At 45.4% G+C, this 24,540-nt stretch overlaps 1 protein-coding gene across 2 annotated transcripts in view; it reads left to right on the top strand.

Moving 5' to 3' along the window:
- The first annotated feature begins 2,983 nt into the window (after positions 1-2,983).
- NSRP1 (nuclear speckle splicing regulatory protein 1) overlaps positions 2,984-24,540 on the top strand; it is a 141,898-nt gene continuing 120,341 nt past the window's right edge. The window contains exons 1-3 of one of the 2 annotated variants that reach the window (XM_073616848.1): positions 2,984-3,103; positions 6,614-6,658; positions 17,176-17,263. In XM_073616848.1, the coding sequence (XP_073472949.1) occupies positions 6,639-6,658; positions 17,176-17,263 (108 nt within the window). In that variant the 5' untranslated portion in view covers positions 2,984-3,103; positions 6,614-6,638. Of the gene's footprint in view, positions 3,104-6,610; positions 6,659-17,175; positions 17,264-24,540 lie in introns of both variants that reach the window. The other variant, XM_073616847.1, reaches the window with a different exon arrangement.

The following is a 24,540-nucleotide window of genomic DNA, read 5'->3' as shown; positions in this document are numbered from 1 at the left end:
TAGCCAGAACGGGGAGAGGCTGTTTACATCAGCCTCTCCCCGTTCGTTCTCTCCGTGAGGCGATGGCAGGTATCCCCACGGTGATCGAGTCCAGGGGACCCGCGACCCGACTCACGGAGCTCCCGGCCGGCGCGTGCGCACCACCGGCGACACGCACGCAATGGCAAGGCGGGGAATTCCAGTGGACGTACCTGTAAGTCCATTTGCCCAGCCGTGCCATTCTGCCGACAGACATCAGTCGGGAACCAGTTAAAGAGCACAAGTCGCATGACATGTCAAAATCAATGGTTCCTGTAATCTAGATGAGGAAGAGCTCAGATCATCCCAAAACTCTCTACTTAGACCCCTCGTTTGGGGGCCTGGATCGAGTTGGTCAATAAAACCCTGCCAATGTAAAAACTGACTTACCTAGCAAGGGGTTGTCCTAAGAAATTTGATAAACTGTGGTCAGGTTGGGTGAATACTGTGTCCAGTGATATTGAAACTTGAGTGGCATTACTGTTACATGAGCCTTGGGATTGATTGTGGCACTCTAACAAGTGATCAATTTAATGGGCCTTGTTTATTCCTGTATGCACCTCGCTCCTTGTGGAAGTCCCCTTACTTGTGCAAACAGATCAATTATGTATTTCTGAGTAAGGAAGTCAAGTCACCAATGGGTTAATGTTTGACTTTTGGTTTATTCACTGCATGTGCACACCTGAGGATTCCTGAGTGAATTTATGAGTATACCAATGTATTGTAACATATGTGGTATCGATATGCCTTCCATATGTACCTTAAAACTACATTTGCACTGTTTTTTTTTTTCTTTTCTACTTTCTGTTTCCTTTTTAAAAAACATTAATAAAATTACTTAAAAAAAAAAAAAATAAAAAAAATCAATGGTTCCCTATGAGAGCCATCTTAACTGGTCCCACTTGTGTCAGTCCAAATTTGAAAAAGGTTTGCGTGCTACTTTGGTCCGAATTGGGTACGATTTCAGCCCATGTCAGTCGTATCCAAGTCGGATCATCATCTTAACTGATCTGACTTGTGGCATGCGACTTGTGCCCTGAGATCAAGTGTATGCAATGTTAGCATGATGGGTCTGTGATGTCACAAGGGGCGGAGTCTCAGGGTGACATTACCTGATGACAACGCCTATATAAGAACCGCCAGACACCGGAACTCAGAAAAAAGTGGGAGCCAGCGTCAGAGGAGTGTTTTCTTTTTCAGCGGGCCGGTCGGCGGCGGCAGAGGAAGAAGACATCAGTGGAAGAACCAGAGAAAGAAGACATTGGTGGAGGAACCAGAGAAAGAAAAGATCACGCTTGATGTTGAAGCTATGACGGGAGACATTCTTCCTTTTGAATAAAGGAGAAAGTCAAAAACCATCTCTTGTTTTTTACAACGCTACACTGCTTTTTTTTTGTTGAATGGATAAGGGTACAATGTACCCCATACTCATTCACATAGGGACATGGGGGAGGGCTGGGATCAGGGGGCCCCCTTTCTTAAAGGGGCTTCCAGATTCGGATAAGCCCCCTGCCCGCAGACATTCTCAACCACTGGCCAGGGTTATGGGGAAGAGGCCCACGTCCCCATCAACATGGGGACAAGGTGCTTTGGGGTGGGGAGGGCAGAGCCCCCCCAATGTTGAGGGCATGTGGTCTGGTATGGTTTAGGAGGGGGGGGGCGCTCGCTTGTCCCCCCTTTCCTGACCTGCAATGTTGGATAAGGGTCTGGTATAGATTTTGGGGGGACCCCACATTGTTTTTTTTTTTTTTTTATCATTTTGGCATGAGGTTCCCTCAAGATCCATACCAGGGCCTGTCATAGATTGGGGGGGAGTATGCCGGGTTTATTTTTTTTATAAGTTTGGCGGGTTCATCCATTCCAGAGCCAAAGGAATTGTTTTAATTGGTCAAATGACAAGTTGCAATCATCGCAAAGTCTGATCCTGTTTATTGAAGTCGCATAAAAGTCAGACATGAAATTGCAGGGCAAAGTCAGATTGGAAGTTGTGTGACTTCCGTGTAGTGTGAACATAGTCTAACTCATCCCTACCAAGGAAGCTACATGAGCAGGTGTTTTGTCAGATTAGGCGGCCTGTCAGGTTTTGCAATGGAAGTGACAGTCTGTCGCCGCCATCTTGCTACACCCGCACTCGTCCACAGTAAGGATACAATGAGAAGGAGGCAAGCGGACATCTTGTTACACCCACCGGAGTTTTGCATTTCACACTTATTTTTAACAGTAAATTGAGCTTATATAGTGAAATACAGTATTTAACAATCCGTCTGACTGTTTAGATCTTGAATTTTAATACCAGCAGCAAGCCTGCTGATGTCACAGGTTTACTAATCTGACAGAACACTGCTGCTTTGAAAAACCAACATCAAAACAGTCACACGGATTTCAAAACACTGTATTACACTACATAAGCCCACTGTTAAAAATAAGTGTGAAATGCAAGACTCCGGTATCCACTTGCCGCCTTCTCACTGTATCCTTACTGTGGACGAGTGCGGGGTGTAGCAAGATGGCGGCGACAGAACGTCACTTCCATAACAAAATCTGACGGGTCGCCTAATCTAATGACACAGGTACTCACAGGGGCCAGTGGGTGGGCTAGGCCTATGTCACTGGGGGCTGGCTGGAACAACCTGGAGAAAAAAGAATGGGGGTTGTAATATTTCTTTGTAACGCAGGAAAATGTACCACGTGTCAATTTAAAACACCAAGTTCTAACATTCTTTACACATAGCTATTCACACATAATTTTAAAGTAATAACTTGCCCTGCGTTGCCTGTCTGCAGTGGCACCATATGCAATACATTTAGCAGGCACTGTACAGAGCCTACCTAACATACATTAACAATACTGCCGCGCACGCGCAGACAATCCACTTTTTCCTTTACTAGAGTCGACGTTTTCAATACGTCGGCGACAGAAGGGAGAAGAGGATCTGCGCATGCGCGCGCCTTTTTCCTGTAGCCTTTCAGCCGGTTGTGGTGGAGAACTGAGCGTGCGCCGGTTCCATTTTATCGGAGATTTACATGGCGGCGCCGCTCTGAGGCTTGCTAGGATTGTATAGAGCAAGCAGAGAAAGAGATACAGGTATTCTCCAATTCATCCCTTTCTTTCCCTCCTAGGCTTGCCTTTTTCAGCAGGTTCCTTATTTCCAGGTCCAGTACTGTACACCTCGTCAGCTACTAATGAAACCTCCCCCTGGTCCTAATACTACTACCCCCTGGCATAGCCACCAGCCTTTCAATGGACGCTTCTAACAAGCTTGTTGTGTCCTCCTCACACTATACAGGTGTGGTGTGCTGCATGTCCCTGGACCGCACAATGTGTTGCTGGGTATGACCCAGGGGGCATTTGGTGACCCTTTCGTATTTTGTAATCTCTTGCCCACCACGTAATGTGTGTATGCTGAGAAAGGGGAGGTTTAAAGTGACACTAAAGGTTCATTTTTTAAAAAAAATAACAAACATACCTCCACTGTGCAGCTCGAGTGGCCCCGAACCTGCTCTTCTGGGGTCCCCCTGGCGGCTCTCGCAGCTCCTCCCCATATCTGATAACCCCCTCAGAGAAGCGCTCTCCCGAGGGGGTTACCTTGCGGGCGAGCTCCCGAGTCCAGCATTTAGCGTCCATAGATGCCAAATGCGGGACTCGGCCCTGCCCACCTTGCGCTCGTGTCATTGGATTTGATTGACAGCAGCGGGAGCCAATGGCTGTGCTGCTATCAATCTGTCCAATCAACAGCCGAGAACCCCCTAGCAGATAGACGGCGTGTCCCCGTGGTACAAGTTTGAGGGTTCAGGTCAGTAAAATGGGGGTTAGGGGGCCGGTCACTGACAGGTGTTTTTTCACCTTAATGCATAGGAAACACAAACCTTTACAACCCCTTTAATGCCTGTTTGCACATATGTGTCCCCAGCAGCATGCAGTTGTGTACTGACTGAACTGTCACAGAGATATGGGGCCCAAAGTCGGGTCGCAAAATGTCAAGCACTTCTGCAGCAGAGAATGACATTTTATGGCCCGACTTTGGGGCCCCATATCTTGGGGCCACTTGGTGCTAGGAACCCCAAATTTGGATATGTTGTAGAGTTAGTCCAACTGTCTTAGCACACCAAATTTGGGGTTCACTAAGTGGCCCTGAGATATGGGACCCCAAAGTCGGTTTGTAAAAAACACTTATAAACATAAACGCGGTACCGGCGCTTGGTGTCTGAAACGTGGAAAACGTTTGCGTCTGGAAAAACGAGGTTAAACGCAACTGCCTAAAAACACCAAAAAATGAGACTGTGTACATGGACACATAGGATAACATTGAATGAGTTCAGGGGCAGTTGAAAAAAGTGTCCAACTGCCTCTGAACACGAGTTTAACAGCGTCTCCTGTGTATGAGACCTAACCTCTTCGCCCCCTGTCAAACGCATCTCAATGGGGAACTATTGTGTAAGTTTAGCTATAAGCTGGCCATACATGGATTGAAATTCATCTGGTACAGTAGGGACAGGCAGAATTTCAATCCATGTATGGGCACTGTGGCTGTACAGAACTCGCTCGACTAATGTACAACCGTCCTGTCAGGATTTCCCTATCTCAATCAGTGCTGCCAGCTATAGCCTGCAACACTGATCAGTGTATTTTGAATATTGAACCCCCTGGTTGATTGGAGGAAAAAAAACGGACTAATCTATAAACTACCTTACTACAGTATCTTCTTCACTAATCCACTAGTGGAATGTGATATGTCTAATGTGATGACTTATCTTCTCAATGCAGTGTTTATCGTATCATGATGTACCTATCACCTTTGTATAACAGCTACTTCCAGATACGTTTGATGCTTCCTGTAATCCTTAAAGTGTAAACCCAAAAACAAAACTGTAATATATATATATATATATATATATATATATATATATATATATATATATATATATAGCAAAAAATTAAAACCGCAGAGATGATCAAATACCACTAAAAGAGAGCTCTATTTGTGGGGAAAAAAGGACAGTTTTGGGTACAGCGTTGCACGACTGCGCAATTGTCAGTTAAAGCGACGCAGTGCCGTATCGCAAAAAATGGGCTGGTCATTTGAGCAGCTAAATCTTCCTGGGCTGAAGTGGTTAAAGGATAGGTTCACCTTTCTAAAAAAAAATTTAAATGCACATTTTTTGCAAGTAAAAAAAAGTGCTTTTATTTTAGAAGCCCGCAGAGCATTGCACCCGTGATCAGCAGATAACGGGTGCAATCTCCAGCTACTGCAGACTGTCTGTGTAGGTGTTTGTCATTACCACTTATACAGGCAGGCAGTTAGTTACAGAATGACAGGCAAAATAAACTACTAGATCGCTCACCAGCGCCGTCAGCTGCAATGGCTGCAAGTAATTGTAGTTCATTCATTCACAAAACTCTATGAATGAATGATGTGGGTGGAGCCCCGCACGGCCGCGTTCTTTTCAAAATGTGACAGCGGGTGCAGGGAGAAGATCCCTGGCCTGCTGTCACAATGAGAAGGGAGATCGGGAAGAGGCCGTGAGAACGGGAATGTGTTGCATGTTCTACCCTAAAAACGTGTGGAATGTAACCTGTTCCCAAATGTGAACTTATACTTTAAAATACTGCACTTTAAAGTAAGGCTTAACCTGATCACTAAAGCCTTTTGTAAGCATTTAAAGTGGGATTCCGGCCGTGAAAAAAAAAAATTTAAAAGTCAGCAGCTACAAAAACTGTAGCTGCTGACTTTAAATAAGTACTTACCTGTCCTGGGTGCCCACGATGTCGGGCGCCCGAGGCCGACCCGTCCCTCGGGACCGCCATCCTAAGTAAGGGAAACAGGCAGTTTCCTACTGCGCACGTGCGAGTGGCGCGGCGCTCTGTGAATGGCCCCGTGGTGTTCTGGGAACACACACAGTTCCCAGAAGGCAATGGGGCCACTCACCGAGGAGCAGAACACGCCACGGAATAGGAAGAGGCAGATTAGGAAGACTGCCTAGCAGCAAGGGTTTAGGTAAGGTTACATTTTTTTTTTTTTCAAATTTTTTTTTTCAAATTTTTTTAGGATTTTTCATGCAATTTTTTTTTCTTTAAGGTGGCCCTCCACTTTAACGTTTTTTTTTTTTTAGTCTCTTAAAAATCTACAGCTTTCAGTAAAATAATAGTCAGTGATCCTGCCATGAAGGTCCTCGTTTAAGCACTTGGCACACACTCTGTCCCAGTTTCCAAGTTGTACTCACCCCGTCACATTCTTTCCTGCTAAAGTCTATAACTGGCTGCACTGACACATTGGCGGCTAATTACTTAAACTGGAGAGTGCAATATCTGGTGCAGCTCTGCATAGAAACCAATCAGTTTCCAGGTTTTATTGTCAACGCTTAATTGAGCAAGCTGAGGTTAGAAGCTGACCTACCATGCACAGTTGCAGCAGATTCTGTGTTCGTCTTTGACCCATCCCTCTGCTTCCAGCCTACTAACATATATTTCCCCTTCTTCTTTTTATCATTCCATTCAGAGATAGGTGTATCCACAGCATTTAACTCCTATATCTGTAGCCTGTGAACATATAAAAAATGCAAATCATGGTTCACATGAGATTTTTTTTCCCAGCAGGATACATGCCTAAGAAGTGATCAAGATGGCTGCTCCTGGGAAACAGTAAGTAGTGACAAAGTACAGCTCATACTACACTACACAGTTTCTTGAAACTATAGTATTATGGAAAGTATACTGATTTCTATACTTGATGTATTTTCCCTTAAAGTAAACCTATAGTAAGATACACATGGAAGTTGCTATTGCTGACATCCTCCTCAAAATTCTAACTCTGTGGCTTGTTGACTTTAATACAGTACTTTGGAATAAACTTGGGGATTATTTTTTTCTTTTAGGGAAAATGCGGTAAACAGACTGCAGTCTGGGTTCCTGCTGGTCCTTAGGATAGAAAGTAAGAAGAGGTCTTTCCAGTGGGCACACCCACAGTACTACTCTTCTCACACACTGCAAATTTATTTTTTTTCCAGCTGTACTAGTTATCCTAGATTGATTCTAAAGATAAATACAATCAGAATACTTTTTTTTTTTTTCACATTTTTATTTATCAAGAAGCAGTTTCCAGTACATCCAAACAAAAGGAATTGAATGCGGTACAGCCGTAGATATAAAATACAACCATAAACTTCTGATAGTCATGACTGCCGAACAGTATAGTAAATCAGGATCAATAACCTGTATAGACCAAATGAAATGGAGCTCTCACTATTATAGCCCAAGGTAGGTCCAGCCCGTGAAAGGGTGTGAACAAGGTTTAAACATGAAGGTCCAGAGACTGGAAGTGGACCCCATTCAATAGGAACAATACTAATTACAGTGGGGGCAGATAAAATATCTATCCATGGCAAAAAGAGTACTGCTAGAGTTTTATCAACCACTTTGCGTCTGCGCTATAGCCGAGAGACAGCCAGCGCAGGCTTAAAATGCCGGGAGGGCCTACGTGGACGTCCACCCGTTCCCGCGCTGTCGGTGCACTCTGTGATCACTGATACGCTGTTGGTGTGAAGAAAAGAAGAAAGCCGTTAACCGGCTTCTGTTAGAGAGACATCGGTCCCCTTAGTGGCCACCAGTGCCATCTATCGGTGCTGTCAATCGGTGTCCATCACTGCCTCATCATCAGTGTCTCCTACCACTGCCCATCAGTGAAAGAGAAAAATTACCTGTTTGCAAAAATGTATAACAAATTATTAAAATTTTTTTTTTTTTTTCTTTTAACTTTCAGTCTTTTTTTTTTGTTTCTCAAAAAACCCAATGGTGATTAAATACCACCAAAAAAAGCTCTACTTGTGTGGAAAAAAATGATAAAAATTTAATTTGGGTACAGTGTTGCATGACCATGCAATTGTCATTCAAAGTGTGACAGCGTTGAAAGCTGAAAATTGACCTGGGCAGGAAGAGGGTACAAGTACCCAGTAAGCAAGTGGTTAACACAAGGAGAAAGGGAGGAAAAAAGGGGGGAGGGGGGTTTACAATCAAAATACATTTTATGTTCACTGCATAAATATGCATGAAAGAGCCTCTGTGGCTCTGGCTGGCTACACAAACAAGCTCATGGCTGCTGCCAAAATGTTAGTTTTTTGGTCTGATACCGCCTTAACAACTTTAGTCAGTAATCCTTGATGAGAGCGATGCTTTAGGGCTCATTGAAACCTTGACGTCTTTGGGCGTTGCATTAATTAACAAATTATTTTTGGGTTTTGTTATGGAAGCCCATTCAAATATATGGAATGATGACACCAAAATATCCAAATAAACCAGACCTGCACCATTTTAGGTGTTGCCTTACTACGTTGGGGTGCATTTCAAAATAAATGGATCTGTAGCTTGCATTGCTGTAATGCCACGTTATTGCAACACACCACACCACCATAGGTAAGAATGGGCCCTTAGTGAAACACCCTAGCGATTTCAAAGCATCTTTTTGGGGGGTCAAAACCTGCTTAGTAGGGGTACAAGAAACATGTCTCTGGCCAGTCCTAGATGCTTTAGAGCCCACTCACCTTTCCAGTTTGATGTGTTGCAATAACGTGCACGTTACCACACCACATGTTAACTACTGTTGCTTGTTAATTTTGTTTGGCACCCCAAAGCACTAAGGCAATACAGCTCCAACACACTTGCGTTGCAGCACATCACAATGAACCCTCGTTCACATTGGAGCGACTTGTCATGTGATTTGACAGGTCAAATTGCATTACAAGTCACAACCTATTGCTTCCAATCACTCTGTTCAAATCAGTGCGACCCGGCGGTGCCGCACCGATTTACAAAAGTAGTTCTTGCACTACTGTTGCCGAATTCAGGTGCAACGTGAATAGACATCTGTGCATGAGGCCGCATAGATGTCTTCCAAGTCGCACCTGAAGTTGCACTGACCTGCAGCTTTGAAATCATGCGATTGCACGATTTCATAGCCGCAGTCAACGTGAACGAGGGCTTACACACTACTATGCACTGTGCTGCACTGCGTTATTAGAAATAGCTTGTGTCAATTTTTTTCGGATGTCTTGGTGTGTTGCCAGCCTTTTCATTTGAATTGGCTGCCTTAACACAATGCACATTAACACAATGCACCAGGGTCTGCATGGGCCTTTAGCAATTGGGGGGGATTTTTCCAATTTTGCAGCTGAAGGTGGAAAACAATTCAGTACGATAAGGCAAGTGCTTTAGTGTGGGTGTGTGTACGGTTGTTTATAATAGAATTGCATTATTAGTGTTTTTTTTTTTTTTTTTTTTTTTTTCCTTTCTTACGAATTAAGGGGTCCTCACATGAGTTCACATTCCCGTGGGCAGCTGTTGCTGAGGCATGGTGTGGTACCAAGAGAGTTACAGACCTTACCACATACACTTGATTGTAAAAGCCCTCAGTGTACAGAGGAACCTGCTTATTGATGTTGCTTATTTGCTAACATAGTTGGCAGTGCTGTTGGTTCAGGTCTGTTCAGAGCTTGGAATTGCAGGGAAGAGGAGATTGGCAACTATTAAGTAGTATGTGAAGGGGAGAGGAAGAGGGAGAAAAGCTGCTTCCATATTGTCTGCTCTTAAAAGAGAAGTATGGTCATACTTCTCTTCTGGGTCACAGGAGTGCACTTGGTTCTGCACTTCTGTGTCCCAGATTCAGTCGACAAAGGGCTATTGCCCTGATGTTACAGAACATTTTCAGTCCCTCAATGTATCCCAACAATGTCAGGATCCATCTAGATGCCTTACCGGCAGCTGGCTCAGCCTCGCAGTGCGCCACTGAGAGCCTGAGTCAGCCGCTTCTGCCCCCTTCACAGCCTGGCTGCTAAAGTGGGCTTTGGAGTAGCAGAGCAAAGAGCCTGTGACCGAGAACTGAGCGATCAGTGGTCATGTGATCACTAAGTTGTCGGTCTTATTGCCAGCAGGGGACAACTACAATATGTGTTTTTTTTTTTTACATTCTATACTTCTTCCTTAATGGAACATCAATGAAGTGTGGCAAAAAGTTATGAAATATTGAAAGAAATTGTATGGGCTGGGTTAATGGACAGTGGAGTGAAGGTCAGTATAGCCATGCAGCAAGCGCTTGTTGTACAAGTAAACAGGAGAGGCTGGTTCTGTCATAGTAACTATTCTTTCTTGCTTGTTAGTTTATTTTAATATTGTTATAAATTTTAGTAGTTTAACGCTGAACTCTTGGCAAACTGCAGAGGAACACACAGGAAATACATACATGGAGCTGTTTTACCTCTCAAGGAATTTATATTTTTGTTCATCCATTCTGGAGATTTCCACAGATTTGCCCCACAGTGTAGCCATTCTGACTGGGCAGGAGACCTGATTTTTCTTGGTTGCAGTTAATACATGTGCAGGTCTTGTCCCCCCCCCCCCCCCCCAGCCTGTGATTAGACAGTGAAAGGAGAAGCAGCAGACTGATGATCCCTGGCCGCATATACAGTGGTGGTGTGGAAGGCCTCGGCTTCTCTGTCCCTTTGCCTCTCCTGGCGCCCTGGTTGCATTCTGGTGGCGTCCTGGTTGCATTCTGGTGGCGTCCTGGTTGCATTCTGGTGGCGTCCTGGTTGGTGGGACGCATGCGCGAACCGGGACTTTTGGTTCAGCGGCAGCCTAGGTTTCCATGGAACGGCTCGGTGGGTAGGGGAATGGAGAGGCTCTTTCAGCTTCTCCGACCACCACAGAGCATATGTGGTACATCCGACCGCAGCTGGCCCTACATGTCACAGCCAGCTTTCTTAGGACATGCGCCTGACGGCTCCCAGCAGCACATTGAGACCCGGCACACAGTTTCAGAAATATTGGTTTAACCGCTTGCTGGCCGTCATATGATGGCCAGGCGGCGTGGCTCTTGTTCTGGGCGGGCGTCATATGACGTCCATCCATTTAAACAGGGAATGCGCGCATCCCTGTTCCTTAGGTGGCGGTGTGTCATGGAGACACCACTCGCCACCAAGGGGGGTGAACAGCCATTGGGCATGGCTGTTTACCACGTGATCGGCCATGATGAAGTCACGGCCGATCACAGATGGTACCGCCCCACTTTGCACGGCGCATGTGCGCGCAATCGGTGGCAGCGTGTTCCCGGGAACACTGCTCATCACCGATGCTGATAAACAGCCGTTGGCCGGGGGTTGTTTACCACGTGATCGGCTGTGACCCTTTCACAGCCGATCACTAAATGTAAATACAGAGTGTTAACGAGATGTTACCGGGTTCTCCTCCTCACACACTGATCATGTGTGAGAAGGAGATTACGGTAACATCTCGTTACCGCTTACAGTGTACACCAATCACACTGATTGCCCCCCCCCCCCAATAAAGAGGACCTGTCACAGTCCATCTGAGTACCTGTCACCAGGGTACCCAAGTACCTATCTGCAACTCATGCCTCATAGAGTATACGTTGGGGTATTTGCTTTCCAAAATAGGGTAATTTTGTGGGTAATTCTAATAACAATAAGAGACAGGTTTTGAGATCGGGATGGGTCTAAGGGTTATAACCACCCCAACAAGGGCAGATCCCGGTTCCATTCACCCCTAAAGGGACCTTCGCTGTTAATGGGCCGGGATATAGGAAGAATTAGAGAGTGGGGTCAAAATTGGTGGTATGGCTAGAGGTAAGTTATATTCCTGATAGGCACTCAGGTTATCGGGGTGATAATGTTAGTTGGGAGAATATGACGTCGGGAGTATAAAACTCTTGCCAGTAATGTGGAATAAGTGAGAGTATGTGTAAGGGGATAGGTGTGTAGAGTGTCTAAAAAAGAGCCAGTGTTGGGGAGACACTGACGGGGAAAAGTAAGGTGCAGGATGGGAACGGGGAATGGCGGTATTGTGGCTTAGGGGACTCCAGAACGAGAGATAGCTAGCCACCTCATAGCGGGTGTGTAGGAGTTGGAGACGGAGTGGTCTGTGTGTGGGATTGTCTGTAATGTAACCAACTTGCCCATGTGATATTGAATTTGGTAGGGTTGTTGTTGGCTTGGCATATGAGTTTTTCCATGTCTGCTATTTTGTGTACCCGACGGATCCAGTCCTGGACTGTGGGGGGAGCAGGATTCCTCCAAAAGGCAGGGATGCATAAGTTAGCAGCGTTGATGAGGTGTATGGTAAGCGATTTTTTTTTTTGTAGGAACCAGTGGAATCGGGGGTGTGGTGAAGTAAGTATCGTTCAGGGGAGAGAACCGGTGTGTACGTGGTGATTTGTGAGATCAGCTGGTGAATTTCCGCCCAAAATGGCTGTATAAGATTGCAATTCCACCAAATGTGTAATAGGGTGCCCCTGTTTGTGCCACACCTCCAGCAAGTTGGGGGAATGGTGAATCTTGTTGGGTGTCCTGTACCATTTAGAGAACAATTTGTACCTGTTTTCCTGTGTTGAGACGTTGATGGAGCCTTTGTGCATGAGGGTGAATATATGATCCCATTCAGTGGGTGAGAGGTCTAGGGATAGGTCAGTTTCCCATTGTTGCACCAGTTTATCATTTTTGACCCTGTGTTGTGAAAACAGGAGGGAGTAAGTCGCATTAAGTTTTTAGATTAAGATTAAGTGACTCTGGGGTTCTGTACTAGAGCAGAGGAGTTCAAGTGGAGTGTGTTCTCTGTGCCAAAGGGAGGTGTGCTGAGGTGCTTGAAAGAGATGTCTCAGTTGTAGGTATTTGTAGAAGGGTATGTTGTAATTAGGTAATGTTGCGTAGAGCTCCAGGTGGGGAAGGAGCGTGCCGTTTCGAAAGAAACTATGTGCCCTAGCTTGAGTGTTAGGTGTCCCAAGAGTGGGGTCTTTTAATGCCAGGCCTGGAGGGAAGTCCGGGTTGTTATCAAGTGGTGTCATAGGGCCCGGTGAGGGTATGATGGTGAGCGATTTGCACGCCATTTTGAAAATAGCCAGGGTGGCGCCAATGAGGGGGTGAGATGAGAAGTCTTTGGGTAAGTGTCTGCTATTAATCCATGGAGAGTTTGCAATAGGGAGATTCGCAAAGGAGTCTTCCAAATTGATCCAATCCTTGGAAGGGCGGTGTATATGCCAGTCCACCAGTCTGGTTAAGTGACAGGCCCAATGGTACTTTTGAAGGTCCGGGAGACCCAAGCCCCCTAATCGTTTGGAAAGAACTAGCCTGTCCCAGCTAAGTCGTGGGTGTTTGGATGCCCATGTGAAGGTCCTGCATATATGTTTATAAGATGAGAAGAAGGATTTCGGTAGTTTAATTGGTATAGCTTGGAGGAGATAGAGGAGTCTGGGCAAAATATTCATTTTCAATATGGCGATCCTGCCCAGCCAAGAGAAGGAGCCCAGATGCCATTTCTGGAGGTCCCCTTGGATGGACAGGATCAGCGGTAGAACATTTTTACATAGAGGTCAGTTAAATTGGTGGTAATTTTAATTCCAAGGTAGGAGATTGCTGATTTCTCCCAGCCAAACGGAAAGTTGTGTTTACAAAGATTCACAGTGTCATTCGTCAAGGTAATATTGAGGGCCTTGGATTTCTCGAAATTAATTTGTAGATTGGAGAGGTTTTTGAAGAGTTTAAAATCTGCTAAGAGGTTGGGGATGGTTGTAATGGGATCCGTCAGGAAGAGTAGGATGTCAGCGTAAGCTGCTATTTTGTACTGTTTGTGATGGACATCAATATCTCTGATGGCGGGGTTATCTTTCAGTCTGCGGAGTATGGGTTCCATGGTCAGTATGAATATAAGCGGCGACAGAGGGCACCCCTGACGGGTTCCGTTGGATACAGTGAAGGTGTCTGACAGCCCCCCGTTAATCCTTAGTCTAGCCTTCGGGAAAGAGTACAAGGCTAAGATCATTTGTAGCAGACGAGGTGGCAGTCCCACAGCTTGTAGGGTGGCCGCCATGTAGTCCCAGGCTACTCTGTCGAACGCCTTCTCTGCATCCAAGGAAAGAAAGAAACCTTGTGTAGACGTTCTGGTGAGCCAGTGGTGAATGTTCAGGGCTTTGGTGGTGCTGTCTCTGGCCTCGCGGCCCGGGACAAAACCAACCTGGTCAAGCGAAACTAGAGAAGGAATGAAAGGTAAAATACGATTGGCTAATGCTTTCGCATAGAGTTTAAGGTCCACTTCAATAGGGAAATGGGGCGGTAATTTGTCACCAGCGTGGGATCCTTGCCTTGTTTGGGAAGAAGTGTGATGTGGGCTTCGAGCATATCGTTATTTGCAGCCAAGTCGGGTGTCATATTGAGGGCTTTGACTAGGTGTGGTAGGAGAATGGTCGAAAAGGATTTATAATAGCTGACCGATAGGCCATCCGGCCGGGGCTTTTGCCCGTCTTCATTTGTTTTAAGGCTGTGAGGAGTTCGTCCATTGAAAGAGGAAGGTCTAGTGATTGTGCGTCTTCTAAAGAGAGAGGGGTTGGACCATATTGCGCTAGAAAGTCTGTGATGGCAGTCATTCGGTCTACTGTAGTGTCGTTGGTGTGGGTCGATGGCAGGTTATATAGTTTAGAGAAATATTCCATAAATTGTGCCGATATATCTTCATTGGTAACTAAGGTCTCCCCCGCAGGGTTGCTGATTTTGTGGATGGTATGTGAGGCCTTCCTGGATTGGAGAGCCCTTGCTAGGAGTTTACCGGCTTTGTTGCCAAATTCGTAATATAGTTTTTGTGTCAATGCAAATTTGCCTTTCAGCGTCTTATTAAGCGTTTCTAAAAGTTCCTCTCTTGCCTGTGTCAGTTCGTTCAGTGAAGTAGTAGGGAGAGAAGCTTTGTGTGTCTGTTCGAGCGTGCGTATACGTGTGGTTAGTTCGGCAATACGAGCATATTTAAGTTTGTTACGGTGTGCTGCTATGGACAACAGTTCACCTTGAATGACACATTTGTGTGCAGCCCACGTAGTCATGGGTGTGGTTTCGTGAGAAGAGTTGTTTGTGAAATAGTCTGAAAGGCATGTGGTCAACCTGCATACAGTAATCTCATCAGTCAGCAATGAGCTGTCAAGGCGCCAGATACGCGTCTTTGTGTGTAATGTGGGTAATTGTAGAGTCATGGAGACAGGGTTGTGATCAGATAGGAGGGACGGGTCTATGGTGGCTTTGGTGAGATATGTCAGATCATTCTGGGAGAGGAAGAAGTGGTCCAATCTGGAGTACTTGTTGTGTGGCGGTGTGAAGAAAGTGAAGTCCTTCTCCTTGGGGTGCAACGTACGCCAGGTTTCATGGAGTAATAGGTTGCTTAGTTGCAGTTTTATGGCCCTTAAGGCCCGGTATGTGAGGGAGGATGCCCCGTTTAGATGTATCAATAGATGGGGTTAGAGGGACATTAAAATCTCCACCGACAATAAGGGTTCCAGAGTGGAAGCTGGAGAGCAATTGCATAGTTGTGCGGAAAAAGGTGACTTGGCCAGAATTGGGGGCATAAATATTGGCGATAGTAAAGGGGTAAATGGTGTAGAGTGCCTTTTATAAAAAGATATCTACATAGAGGGTCCCTTTGTATGTCGGTTACCTGGAAAGGACAGTGTTTAGAAATGAGGATGGTTACACCTTTTAGATTTTGCCTCTGAGTTAGAGGCGTGGATTACTGTGGGGAAGTAGTGATTTTGTAGTTTGGGGATGGAATCCGTCCGGAAATGCGTTTCCTGTATAAGTGCAATTTGTGCTTTAGATTGTTGGAGGGAAAGTAGGAGTTTAGACCGTTTTTCTGGAGTGTTAAGACCCCTAATGTTGATAGAGTATAATTTAAGTGATTGAGGTAAGGACTGTGATGTACCCGGGGTGGGATGGATGTCTGATGTGGCCGCCATCATAGGGGAGTGGGAAGGTAGATGAGGGGCGAGGGAGGAAGGGTGAGGTCTGTTGTGTGAGATGTGTGTGTAGATTGAGCGTGGGGATAGCAAGGGGGTAACCGAAGAGGTGTGGATCTACGTGTCCACTAGCCTCACGAACGTGAGATCGGTGTGGTACAGAGCGTGAACGGTGCGCATATCCTTATAAGGGATATAGCGCCCCGACACAAACCTGTGTGGGGGTTGGCCAGAATCAAGGCAATGGAGAGAGCGCTGGAGTAAGTGTCAGAAGAGAGGACAAGATCTGCCGCCACAGGATAGTGTTTAAGCAATGGTGGCGGTGTCAAGCTTATGGGACGCCCTTCCAGGTCGTGTGGTGGAGACTATGGTGGGTGTGCGGTAGGGCCCAATGAGCCCCGGAGAGCAAACAATGAACTAGAATACAATAAAACATTTGGGGTGGATATTGATACATGCTGAGCCATTGGATCAACCACTCGCCTTGGACTGTAGGAGAGGGCAGACTACCGTCTATGCCTTCTCCTCAAGTGCAGTGACGTCCACTAACCAAAATGGGGGGTAGTGGCGTCGGCAGGGGGTATGAGCCAGTGCCAGATATATAGTTGTCCTAAGAGCAATTACCATAAAGCCAGCGGCAAGAGAATCTGCATCTTTATGCTTCAGGGTGAATCTTCCAGTGTGTAGGGATGTAATGGCAAACCGAGGATATTGAGAGTTCAACAAGCTACAAACAGTGTAACAGGTAAGTGATGAATGGCATGGGAGCCTAGAAACTGTAGTAACATTACGGGAGTAGTCCAAACAAGTGGAGGGGGAGAGACGAACAACACAAGGGCGACATCTCTGGCAGCTCACGAGCTTTCATCCGGAGCATTGTATCTTCTGCATAAAGTCTCACCCAGTATGGATGGGTTTTGGTCAAAGGTGGGCTGTCTTTGGCTACTCCGGATCAGTTAAAGAACCATATGGAGGTGAGTGGTGTGATGGATGCGGACCGCCGGAGCATGCGGCTCATCGCGGTGAGTTGATTGAACTGGCTCAAATCGCATTCGCATCAAAAAAGGTGAATGCAGCTTTTTTTTAAATTTTTTTTATTCACACTGGAACTGGATTGCATAGGTGTTTATACCCATGCGATATGGTTCAAGCAAGCGAACTGTGTTTGCGACCTGCTTTTGGGGTGTCATTAACGTTCCATTGACACCAGATCGCAGAACACAGTGCGATTGCTAAGCGGTGTGGGAAATGCACGGGAACCACTGCATTTCCTGCACCGCATCAGTATGAACTGGGGCTGAAAGTGGAAACATCGATTGTAAAATGTGGTTCATTTATGTTCGTCTAAAACTATTGCCAAATTTTTACATCTGTATCATCTATATCACAGGTATGGACTTTTTTTCCCCAAGAAGCTGCAACAGAAAAATACTTTTGCGCCTAAGCACTCAGCATTTGCAGATGACTCTGATGATGAGGTGAGTGTTATTTTTTTTTAGCAGCTTGCCTATTTGTCTCATCTGTGTAAATCACAGTATTTCATAATTTCCCCTATTACCGCTTATCATTACACAAAACAGCAGCCAAACAAACATTTGTTAATTTGGAGCTAAACTATTAGAAAATGACTAAATACACAAATGAAATAAGTTCTGTTTTGGTGCGATTGTAATCATAATTTGCCAGTTTTGTGATCAAGACTGGAAGACCGCAAATGCAGGTCCTGGATCTTTATGTAGACAATGATGGGACTGGACAAAGTAGCAGCACACTGAGGTCCCTTCCACTCTCAGCATTGTCTCGCATAGCACTGTGCAAAGCAATAGAGATAATTTGCTCAGAATGCTGACCTTCCCTTTTTCAGCCTGGATGCTTTTGTCCATGGATTACAGTTAGCTGATATCAGGAAAGATCTAGGCCCTGGTCATTTCTAAAAATACATTTAATGTTCTATTGAATACATAGCTGGATTATTAGTTCACACAAAACTATTCGAATTTGGGCAGGACCTGCTGGGTCTAAGTTACAAGCTAGCATTTTGTAGTGCCTGTAAAGCACCTGAAAACTTCCCATGCTGCCCGAATGTGAAAACCCAAGTGCTTTCACACTGGGGCGGTGCGCTTACGGGATGTTAGAAAAAGTCCTTCAAGCAGCATCTATGGGGCGGTTTGGGAGCGCTGCTTTACCGCTAATGCACGGGTGGCCCTAGTGTGAAAGGGGTCTTAAGGAGTCTGTCGGCATCGTCTCAGCACTTGAGTTCTAAGGCTATCCACCCTCTGAGGTCACACGCTGCGTGTAGGGATTTATTTTTTGTTCAATAACGGAGGATGTAGCAAGATGAGTGAGACTTCCCCTGCAGCGCTGCAACACCAGTAGTGAAACAGCAGAGAGCTGAGTGCCAATGACCATTGACTAAACACTTTTAAGAGTTCTTTTTAAAACTGTTTTTGAAAGCAAAATAAAGGCACAGAAGAAATAGATATACACAGTATAGATCTCGATACATACATAACACGACCAATGTCTCGTTTGTTACTATTTACATGATAAAGTCTCCAAGTGTGTGGAGACAAACATTTTTTTTGCTAGAGTTAAGGCTGAGGTTCTTCAGTAGTCCCATACTATAATTTATCTGGGCAACTTTCATTAACATATAATATATTTCATATGGAATTATTTGGTGATCCATAAGTGTGAAGTAGTCGATTGCATTTACCTCAAAGTAATCACCTTATGTGCCATAAATAGTTTCTGCCAAAAATATCCATTGATAGTGGGGTCATAACTCATCATCCAGAATACCAAACAGGCAAATGTCTGGGGTGCAAGGTATGGGCAGTGGTGATAAAATGTTACCTGAGACCAAAAGTTACAGATAATAGGACGTGACCATAGCAAGTGTGCAAGATCTGCTTGCGGTTGGTGATAACGCAGACAGTTGATATGAAATATCTGACCAATTTTGTGCAGAGGAGTTGGTGTTAGGTAGGTTTGGTGAATAATGTACAGTTGTATGGGTTTATTGTTAACTTCCAGAGATACTGACAAGTTAGAGCTCCAGATATCGTCCCAATATTAGGCTGTCAGAGATGGCATTGGTGTTTGCCATTTCCCTTTATTCACCAGTGGAGAGTTGATATTCGAATGCCTAAGGCCAGAAATCGAGTAAATTTCCCCAGCTTTTCCTCCCCAAAACAACAAATGCATTGTGCATGTAAATGAATCTCAACCCCACTATCAGTTTGTGTGTAATAAACCTCCTTTAGCTGTATACAGCAGGTTTCTGTGTCTCTCACTCCTCCTCCTGGCTGAATTTCAAAGTTCTCTGACTTCCTGTTTCCAGTCCTGATACTACATGTCCCATGATCCTTTGGACTCTCTGTCGCTTCAGGGCGGGCTATGGTTGTCACTTGTACCAGTTCTGGGAGTTGATATGGGTGTTTCTGGGCATTCTTGTGGTTGGTGAAAGGTATAAATGTGTCGTACCTCCCTGCGTCATTCCTGTCTTGCAGCAAGACAGCATACCAAAGAATATTGGCTTGCTGCAAGATTACAGAAGTAAGGCTATGGGAGGTTATTACGAAGGGGTTTCCTTCGTCTCTAAATGAATCGCTTCATAGAGAGCAGGATCTGAGTGGTGGGACTCTCCCTGTTCACACCCCTGTTCCTGTTTAACTTGGCCGGATTCAATTCTTATTGTGATCCATTCAATCCTGCCCTGCAGCAGCACAGCTAGCTTTCAGAACAGACTGTGTATGAAGGATTTCCTATTTCCTTCTTGAATGATGCTGTGATCTATGAGGCGGGACTTGGGAGGTTTGGACTTTTCCTGTAGGTGTGACTGAATGCCAATTGAGATATATTCAATCCCACCCACCATCACAGCTGTGAAGGAAGTTGCATCATTTGCAGTCTGAAAGACTACAAAAAGGTGTGTTATAGGCTGTAGCTACTGCAGGAAGTGGTTGTGGAAGGGACAGTCTATAAGCAGGATATACAGAGTGTCACATAATACAAAGCCACAACTAAACCCAGAATATCAGGGGATCTGCAGACAACAGAGCAACATTGTACAGAGGATTGATCATTCCATTCTGTTCTAGTGAAAAGAAATTTGGGATTCAGCTTTAAGGCATGCCTTACTTGTCAATGGCAATAGTAAAAACCCTCCAAAAGAGTGGATTTCCCCTCCTCTGGCCCTCCCAGCTGCAGTGTCTGTTAGCTGGGAAAGCATTGGGTTATTCCAAAGCAAAAGATTAACAGGAGAGTCCCCAGAAGCTGCAGTTTTTTTTAACTTCCGGTCAAATTAACTTGGCTAGTCCATTAACAAAGTTTGTGTTAGACCAACTTATTCATACATTTTTGTAAGCTAAAATAATGCAGAGGTAATAAATTAATTTGAAAGTGAATGTCAGGGTAAAAAAAAGTACATCTCTGCAATACGTGCACATTTCCCTGTCTTTTATCACTTTAACCGCTTCCTGTCTGCCTATAGCAGAATGACGGCCGGGCGGTGGTTCAGTTATCCTGACTGGGTGTAATATGACGTCCTGCAGGATAACAGCCGCCGCGCGCCCGTGGAGGCGCGCATCGCAGCGCTCGGTGGTGGGGTGTGTCAGTCTGATTGTTTATCAGCGCAGCCCCCCCTCCAGGTCCCGCCCAGGACCACCATCATGCCGCCCAGGACCACCAGGATGGCCATCCACACTGGACCACCAGGTATGCCCCCCCTAGACCACCAGGGTAATGCAAATCTGTGCCAAGGCAGCTGCCAATCAATGCACAGGCAGCTTCCAATCAGTACCCACTCACAATGCCTACCACTGCTAGTGCCACCAAGGATGGCTATCAGTGCCCATCAGTGCCCAGCAGTGCTGCCTATCAGTGCCACCCATAAATACCCATCTTTGCAGCCTTTCAGTGCCTATCAGTTCCCACCAGTGCCACCCATGAGTGCCCATCAGTGCCGCCTGTCAGTGCCCGCTCATTGGTGCCGCCTTATCAGTGAAGGAGAAAACGTACTTATTTACAAAATTTTATAACAGAAACAAAAGCAAAACTTTAATTCTTTTTCAAAATTTTCCGTCTTTTTTTTTATTTGTTTAGCAAGAAATAAAAACCGCAGAGGTGATCAAATACCACCAAAAGAAAGCTCTATTTGTGGGAACAGTGAAGCATGACCGCGCAATTGTCATTTAAACAGCAACAGCGCAGAAAGCTGAAAATTGGCTTGGGCTGGAAGGTGTACAAGTGCCTGGTATTGAAGTGGTTAAAGACCTGCAAGTACAGAAATGCACTCAGCCTCTAAGTCCTGTTGAGGACAGACAAAATACAGCATTTTCCTGGACTGGTGTCAACCCTGCCCAGTTGTCTTTTGCTAAACTACTAAACTACTCAGAACCTCCCACCTGTTCTCCACAACATAGAGACTAACCATTCTGCTGCACATACTGTAGATAAGAACTAGTGGGACTGTTTAGACTTTGGGCAGGATACACTAATGCATTGGCAACACATTTCTGTTGTTATTGACATATTAGAAAGTCTTGTGCCAAATTTGAGAAAGCCATGTGACTGTTTTCTTGCTATTTCTGGTTCATGTTACAAATTCAGGTACAGTAATACCTCGGATTGCGAGTAACACGGTTTACGAGTGTTTCGCAGTACGAGCTATTATTTTTTAAAATTTCTGACTCGGTTTGTGAGCGTTGTCTTGCAAGATTAGCAGGATTCAAGCCAATGGGGTGTACAGTACCGCATTTGGCCAGAGGTGCGGGGGCGCCGGTGAGACTCGGAGATGCTCCATTCCCGAGCCTCTCCGAATGCACCTGAGCGGTCTCTGTGTGTCTCCAGCGCCCCCCCCACCTCTGGCCACATGTGGTATTGTGTACAATAGCGGTCACTGTGGAATGAATTATCTGAGTTTCCATTGACTGCTATGGGGAAACTCGCTTTGATATACAAGTGGGCCCCCAGATCCCGGCCCCCCACCCTATGTGAGTATGGGGTACATTGTACCCCTACCCATTCACCTAAAGGAAAAAAAAAAAAAAGTGTCCAAAATAAAACACAGTACACATGTTTTTTAAGTACAGTAGTTTATTAAACAGCTCCGGCGTCTCTTCCCACGTCTTCTCCGCTGATGTCTTCTAGCCCTCTCCGGGTCTTCTCTGCTCTCTCTCCGGTTCTTCTCCCTCTGTCCGCTGTCTTCTGCCGGGTGTCCTCCTGCTGTCTTCACACTCTTTTGCTCGCACCTTTGCCCGATCTTCTCCACTGTCTTTTCCCTCTGTTCTTCTTCCAATGTTGACTCGACGCTCTCTCCCGCTCTAATGCTGGGTGCGCGGTGTGCCACTGCTTATATTGGCATGGGGCAGGGTCACCGGAGGCCCCGCCCCTTATGACATCACAGCCCATGCTGCCCCGGGCTTTGATGTCATAAGGGGCAGGGCCTCGGGATGACATCACACTGTGACCCCGCCCAAAGCACCCACCCCCCATGTTGAGGGCAAGCGGCCTGGTACGGTTTGGGGGGGGGGCACTCGTTCGTCCCCATCCCCTTTTCTGACCTGCCAGGCTGTGTGCTTGGATAAGGGTCTAGTATGGATTTTGGGGGGGACCCCCAGGCTGTTTTTTGGTGTGGGGTTCCCCTTAACACCCATACCAGACTGAAGGGCCTGGTATGCTCTTGGAGAGGAAACCCATGCCGGTTTAAAAAAAAAAAAAAATTGGCGTGGAGTTCCCCTTCAAGATCATCAGATCACAAGTCGCATGCCAAAGTCGGATCGGTCAAGACGGTGATCCAACTTTGATCCGACTTCAGTGATATTCAGTGGGCTGAAGTAGGATCAAAGTCAGACCAAAGTAGTGCAGGGAGCATTTTCAAAGTCTGACCAACTTGTGTCGGACCAGTTAAGACGGCTCCCATAGGGAAACTGACGTGTGATTTTCACACGTCATGCGACATGAGCTCCTAATGTTGGAGCGTTTGTTGTAACAGTGTGAACCCGGCCTGATGGAGGAAAAAAAATGTAACCCATAGTTCTCTTTTTTTTAAGTCAGTAATTTACAAAATTCTAAAGCCATTGAATCCGCATAAAAACCAGGGAACTAGTATTTGCAAAGCTATTGCAGCCTCTGAGCCTCCTCAGGTTTCCTTTAATGGTTTGGATGTCAGTTATGACACATTTAGCATGCTGTAGTCTTTGAGCTGTAATATTCTATATCAGAGGGAATCTGGAGACTGATGTGTGTTGAATCAGAGGATTAGTCCCATATGTCTTTTACACTCTAAGTTTTCTGGCAGTATGAGAAATTATTGTAATCTGACATTTGCAGTACCGTTTATTCTTCACTTTTAAAAGAAGAAGGTTTATGGAGGAGAGAAAAGGGCAATTTTAAAGCCCCTGAGCTGTGAAAAATACAGCATTGTCATAACAAAGGTGATAAATGATTTGGCCTTTTGGAGGCACTTGGAAATTTCTTAAAACCACAGAGCCAAGAGGTAATGTTTGTATCAAGCAAAAACCCAACATATGGCGTTCTCAGCACACATTGCTTAGGAACTTTATGTTATTGCTGTAAGCTTAAGTGTTTTCTATCTCTGACAGCATGCGTAGAGACTGCATTTTCAAGAATGCCTATTCTGAACACAGATGATGCCTGAGTGTAGTTATCACAAGAAATGAAAGAGTTGGTCAAGAAGGACCCAAGCTTCCCATTTTACAAGCTTGAAACTGAGCTTTGAGCAGAATAAAACAAGCCATTTTGATGGCTTGATACATTATGTGGATGAAAAATACACGTCCATCATTATTCATTCCCATCTTCTTTCCTAAAGACGGCCATAGATTATTTGAATCTTGGCTGGTTCAGCAGCGAACGGCTGAGATTTGAACAGTGTATGGACAGGCTGAATATACCCAAGTGGATCCATTGATCGTCCAGCGTGTCGGATTTTTCATGCGACTGTTGCATGATAGTGGGGGCAGGGCTGAGCCGCTCGGCTTGGGTGGGGACACCCCTTGACAGGCTTTTCTGACAGCTAGAGATGGCTGTCGAAATACCTTAACAGTGGCTGCATCTGATTGGATACAGCCACAGTTAGACTGAACATTTTCCAGCAGACTCCTTCGACAAAAATCAGACAGTCCAATATTTTTTAATGAAACTGGGATGGCAGGGCCACCCACTGAGCAAATGTGCATGGCCAGCTTAAAGTGAATCTTTATTGTGTATAAAACATAAAAAATGAAAAACTGTGGCACGGTAAAACCTTATTATTGCTAAGCTGGCTCTTGCTCAAGGATAAGAACAGAAAAATCTCGACTTTCAAACAAAACACGGCATCAAGCCGGGGGGGTCCCCCCCATCAGGAGGTAGACTATTTTTACTGAGGCTATTCAATCAGATGTTGCGGTGGAGGGTTCAGCCAACCATTTGGTCCATACTCTAGTAGCCTCTATTTTGATAGGTGTCTTTTTATAGAGAGATAGTACTTTATTGACATGTGTTTTTCACAGAAGGGAAGGCGGGCCCGTTTCTTCCAACAAAGGGTAATCCATTTTCCTGGCATAGAAGAGTAGAAGTCCGATCACAGTTTTCTCCGCTACCTTGGGGGCTAATTCTTCCACAAGTCCCAGTAAACATATCTGCGGTGTTGGGGCTATATCTTTACCCACTATGTCTTGTACTACAGAGACTGTTTGCGACCAGTAGACACTAATTGTAGGACATGACCAGAAAATGTGTATAAAAT

Source organism: Aquarana catesbeiana, linkage group LG02, assembly GCF_042186555.1.
Source record: "Aquarana catesbeiana isolate 2022-GZ linkage group LG02, ASM4218655v1, whole genome shotgun sequence".
Taxonomy (NCBI): domain Eukaryota; kingdom Metazoa; phylum Chordata; class Amphibia; order Anura; family Ranidae; genus Aquarana; species Aquarana catesbeiana.
This window is presented reverse-complemented; position numbering and strand designations above follow the sequence as displayed.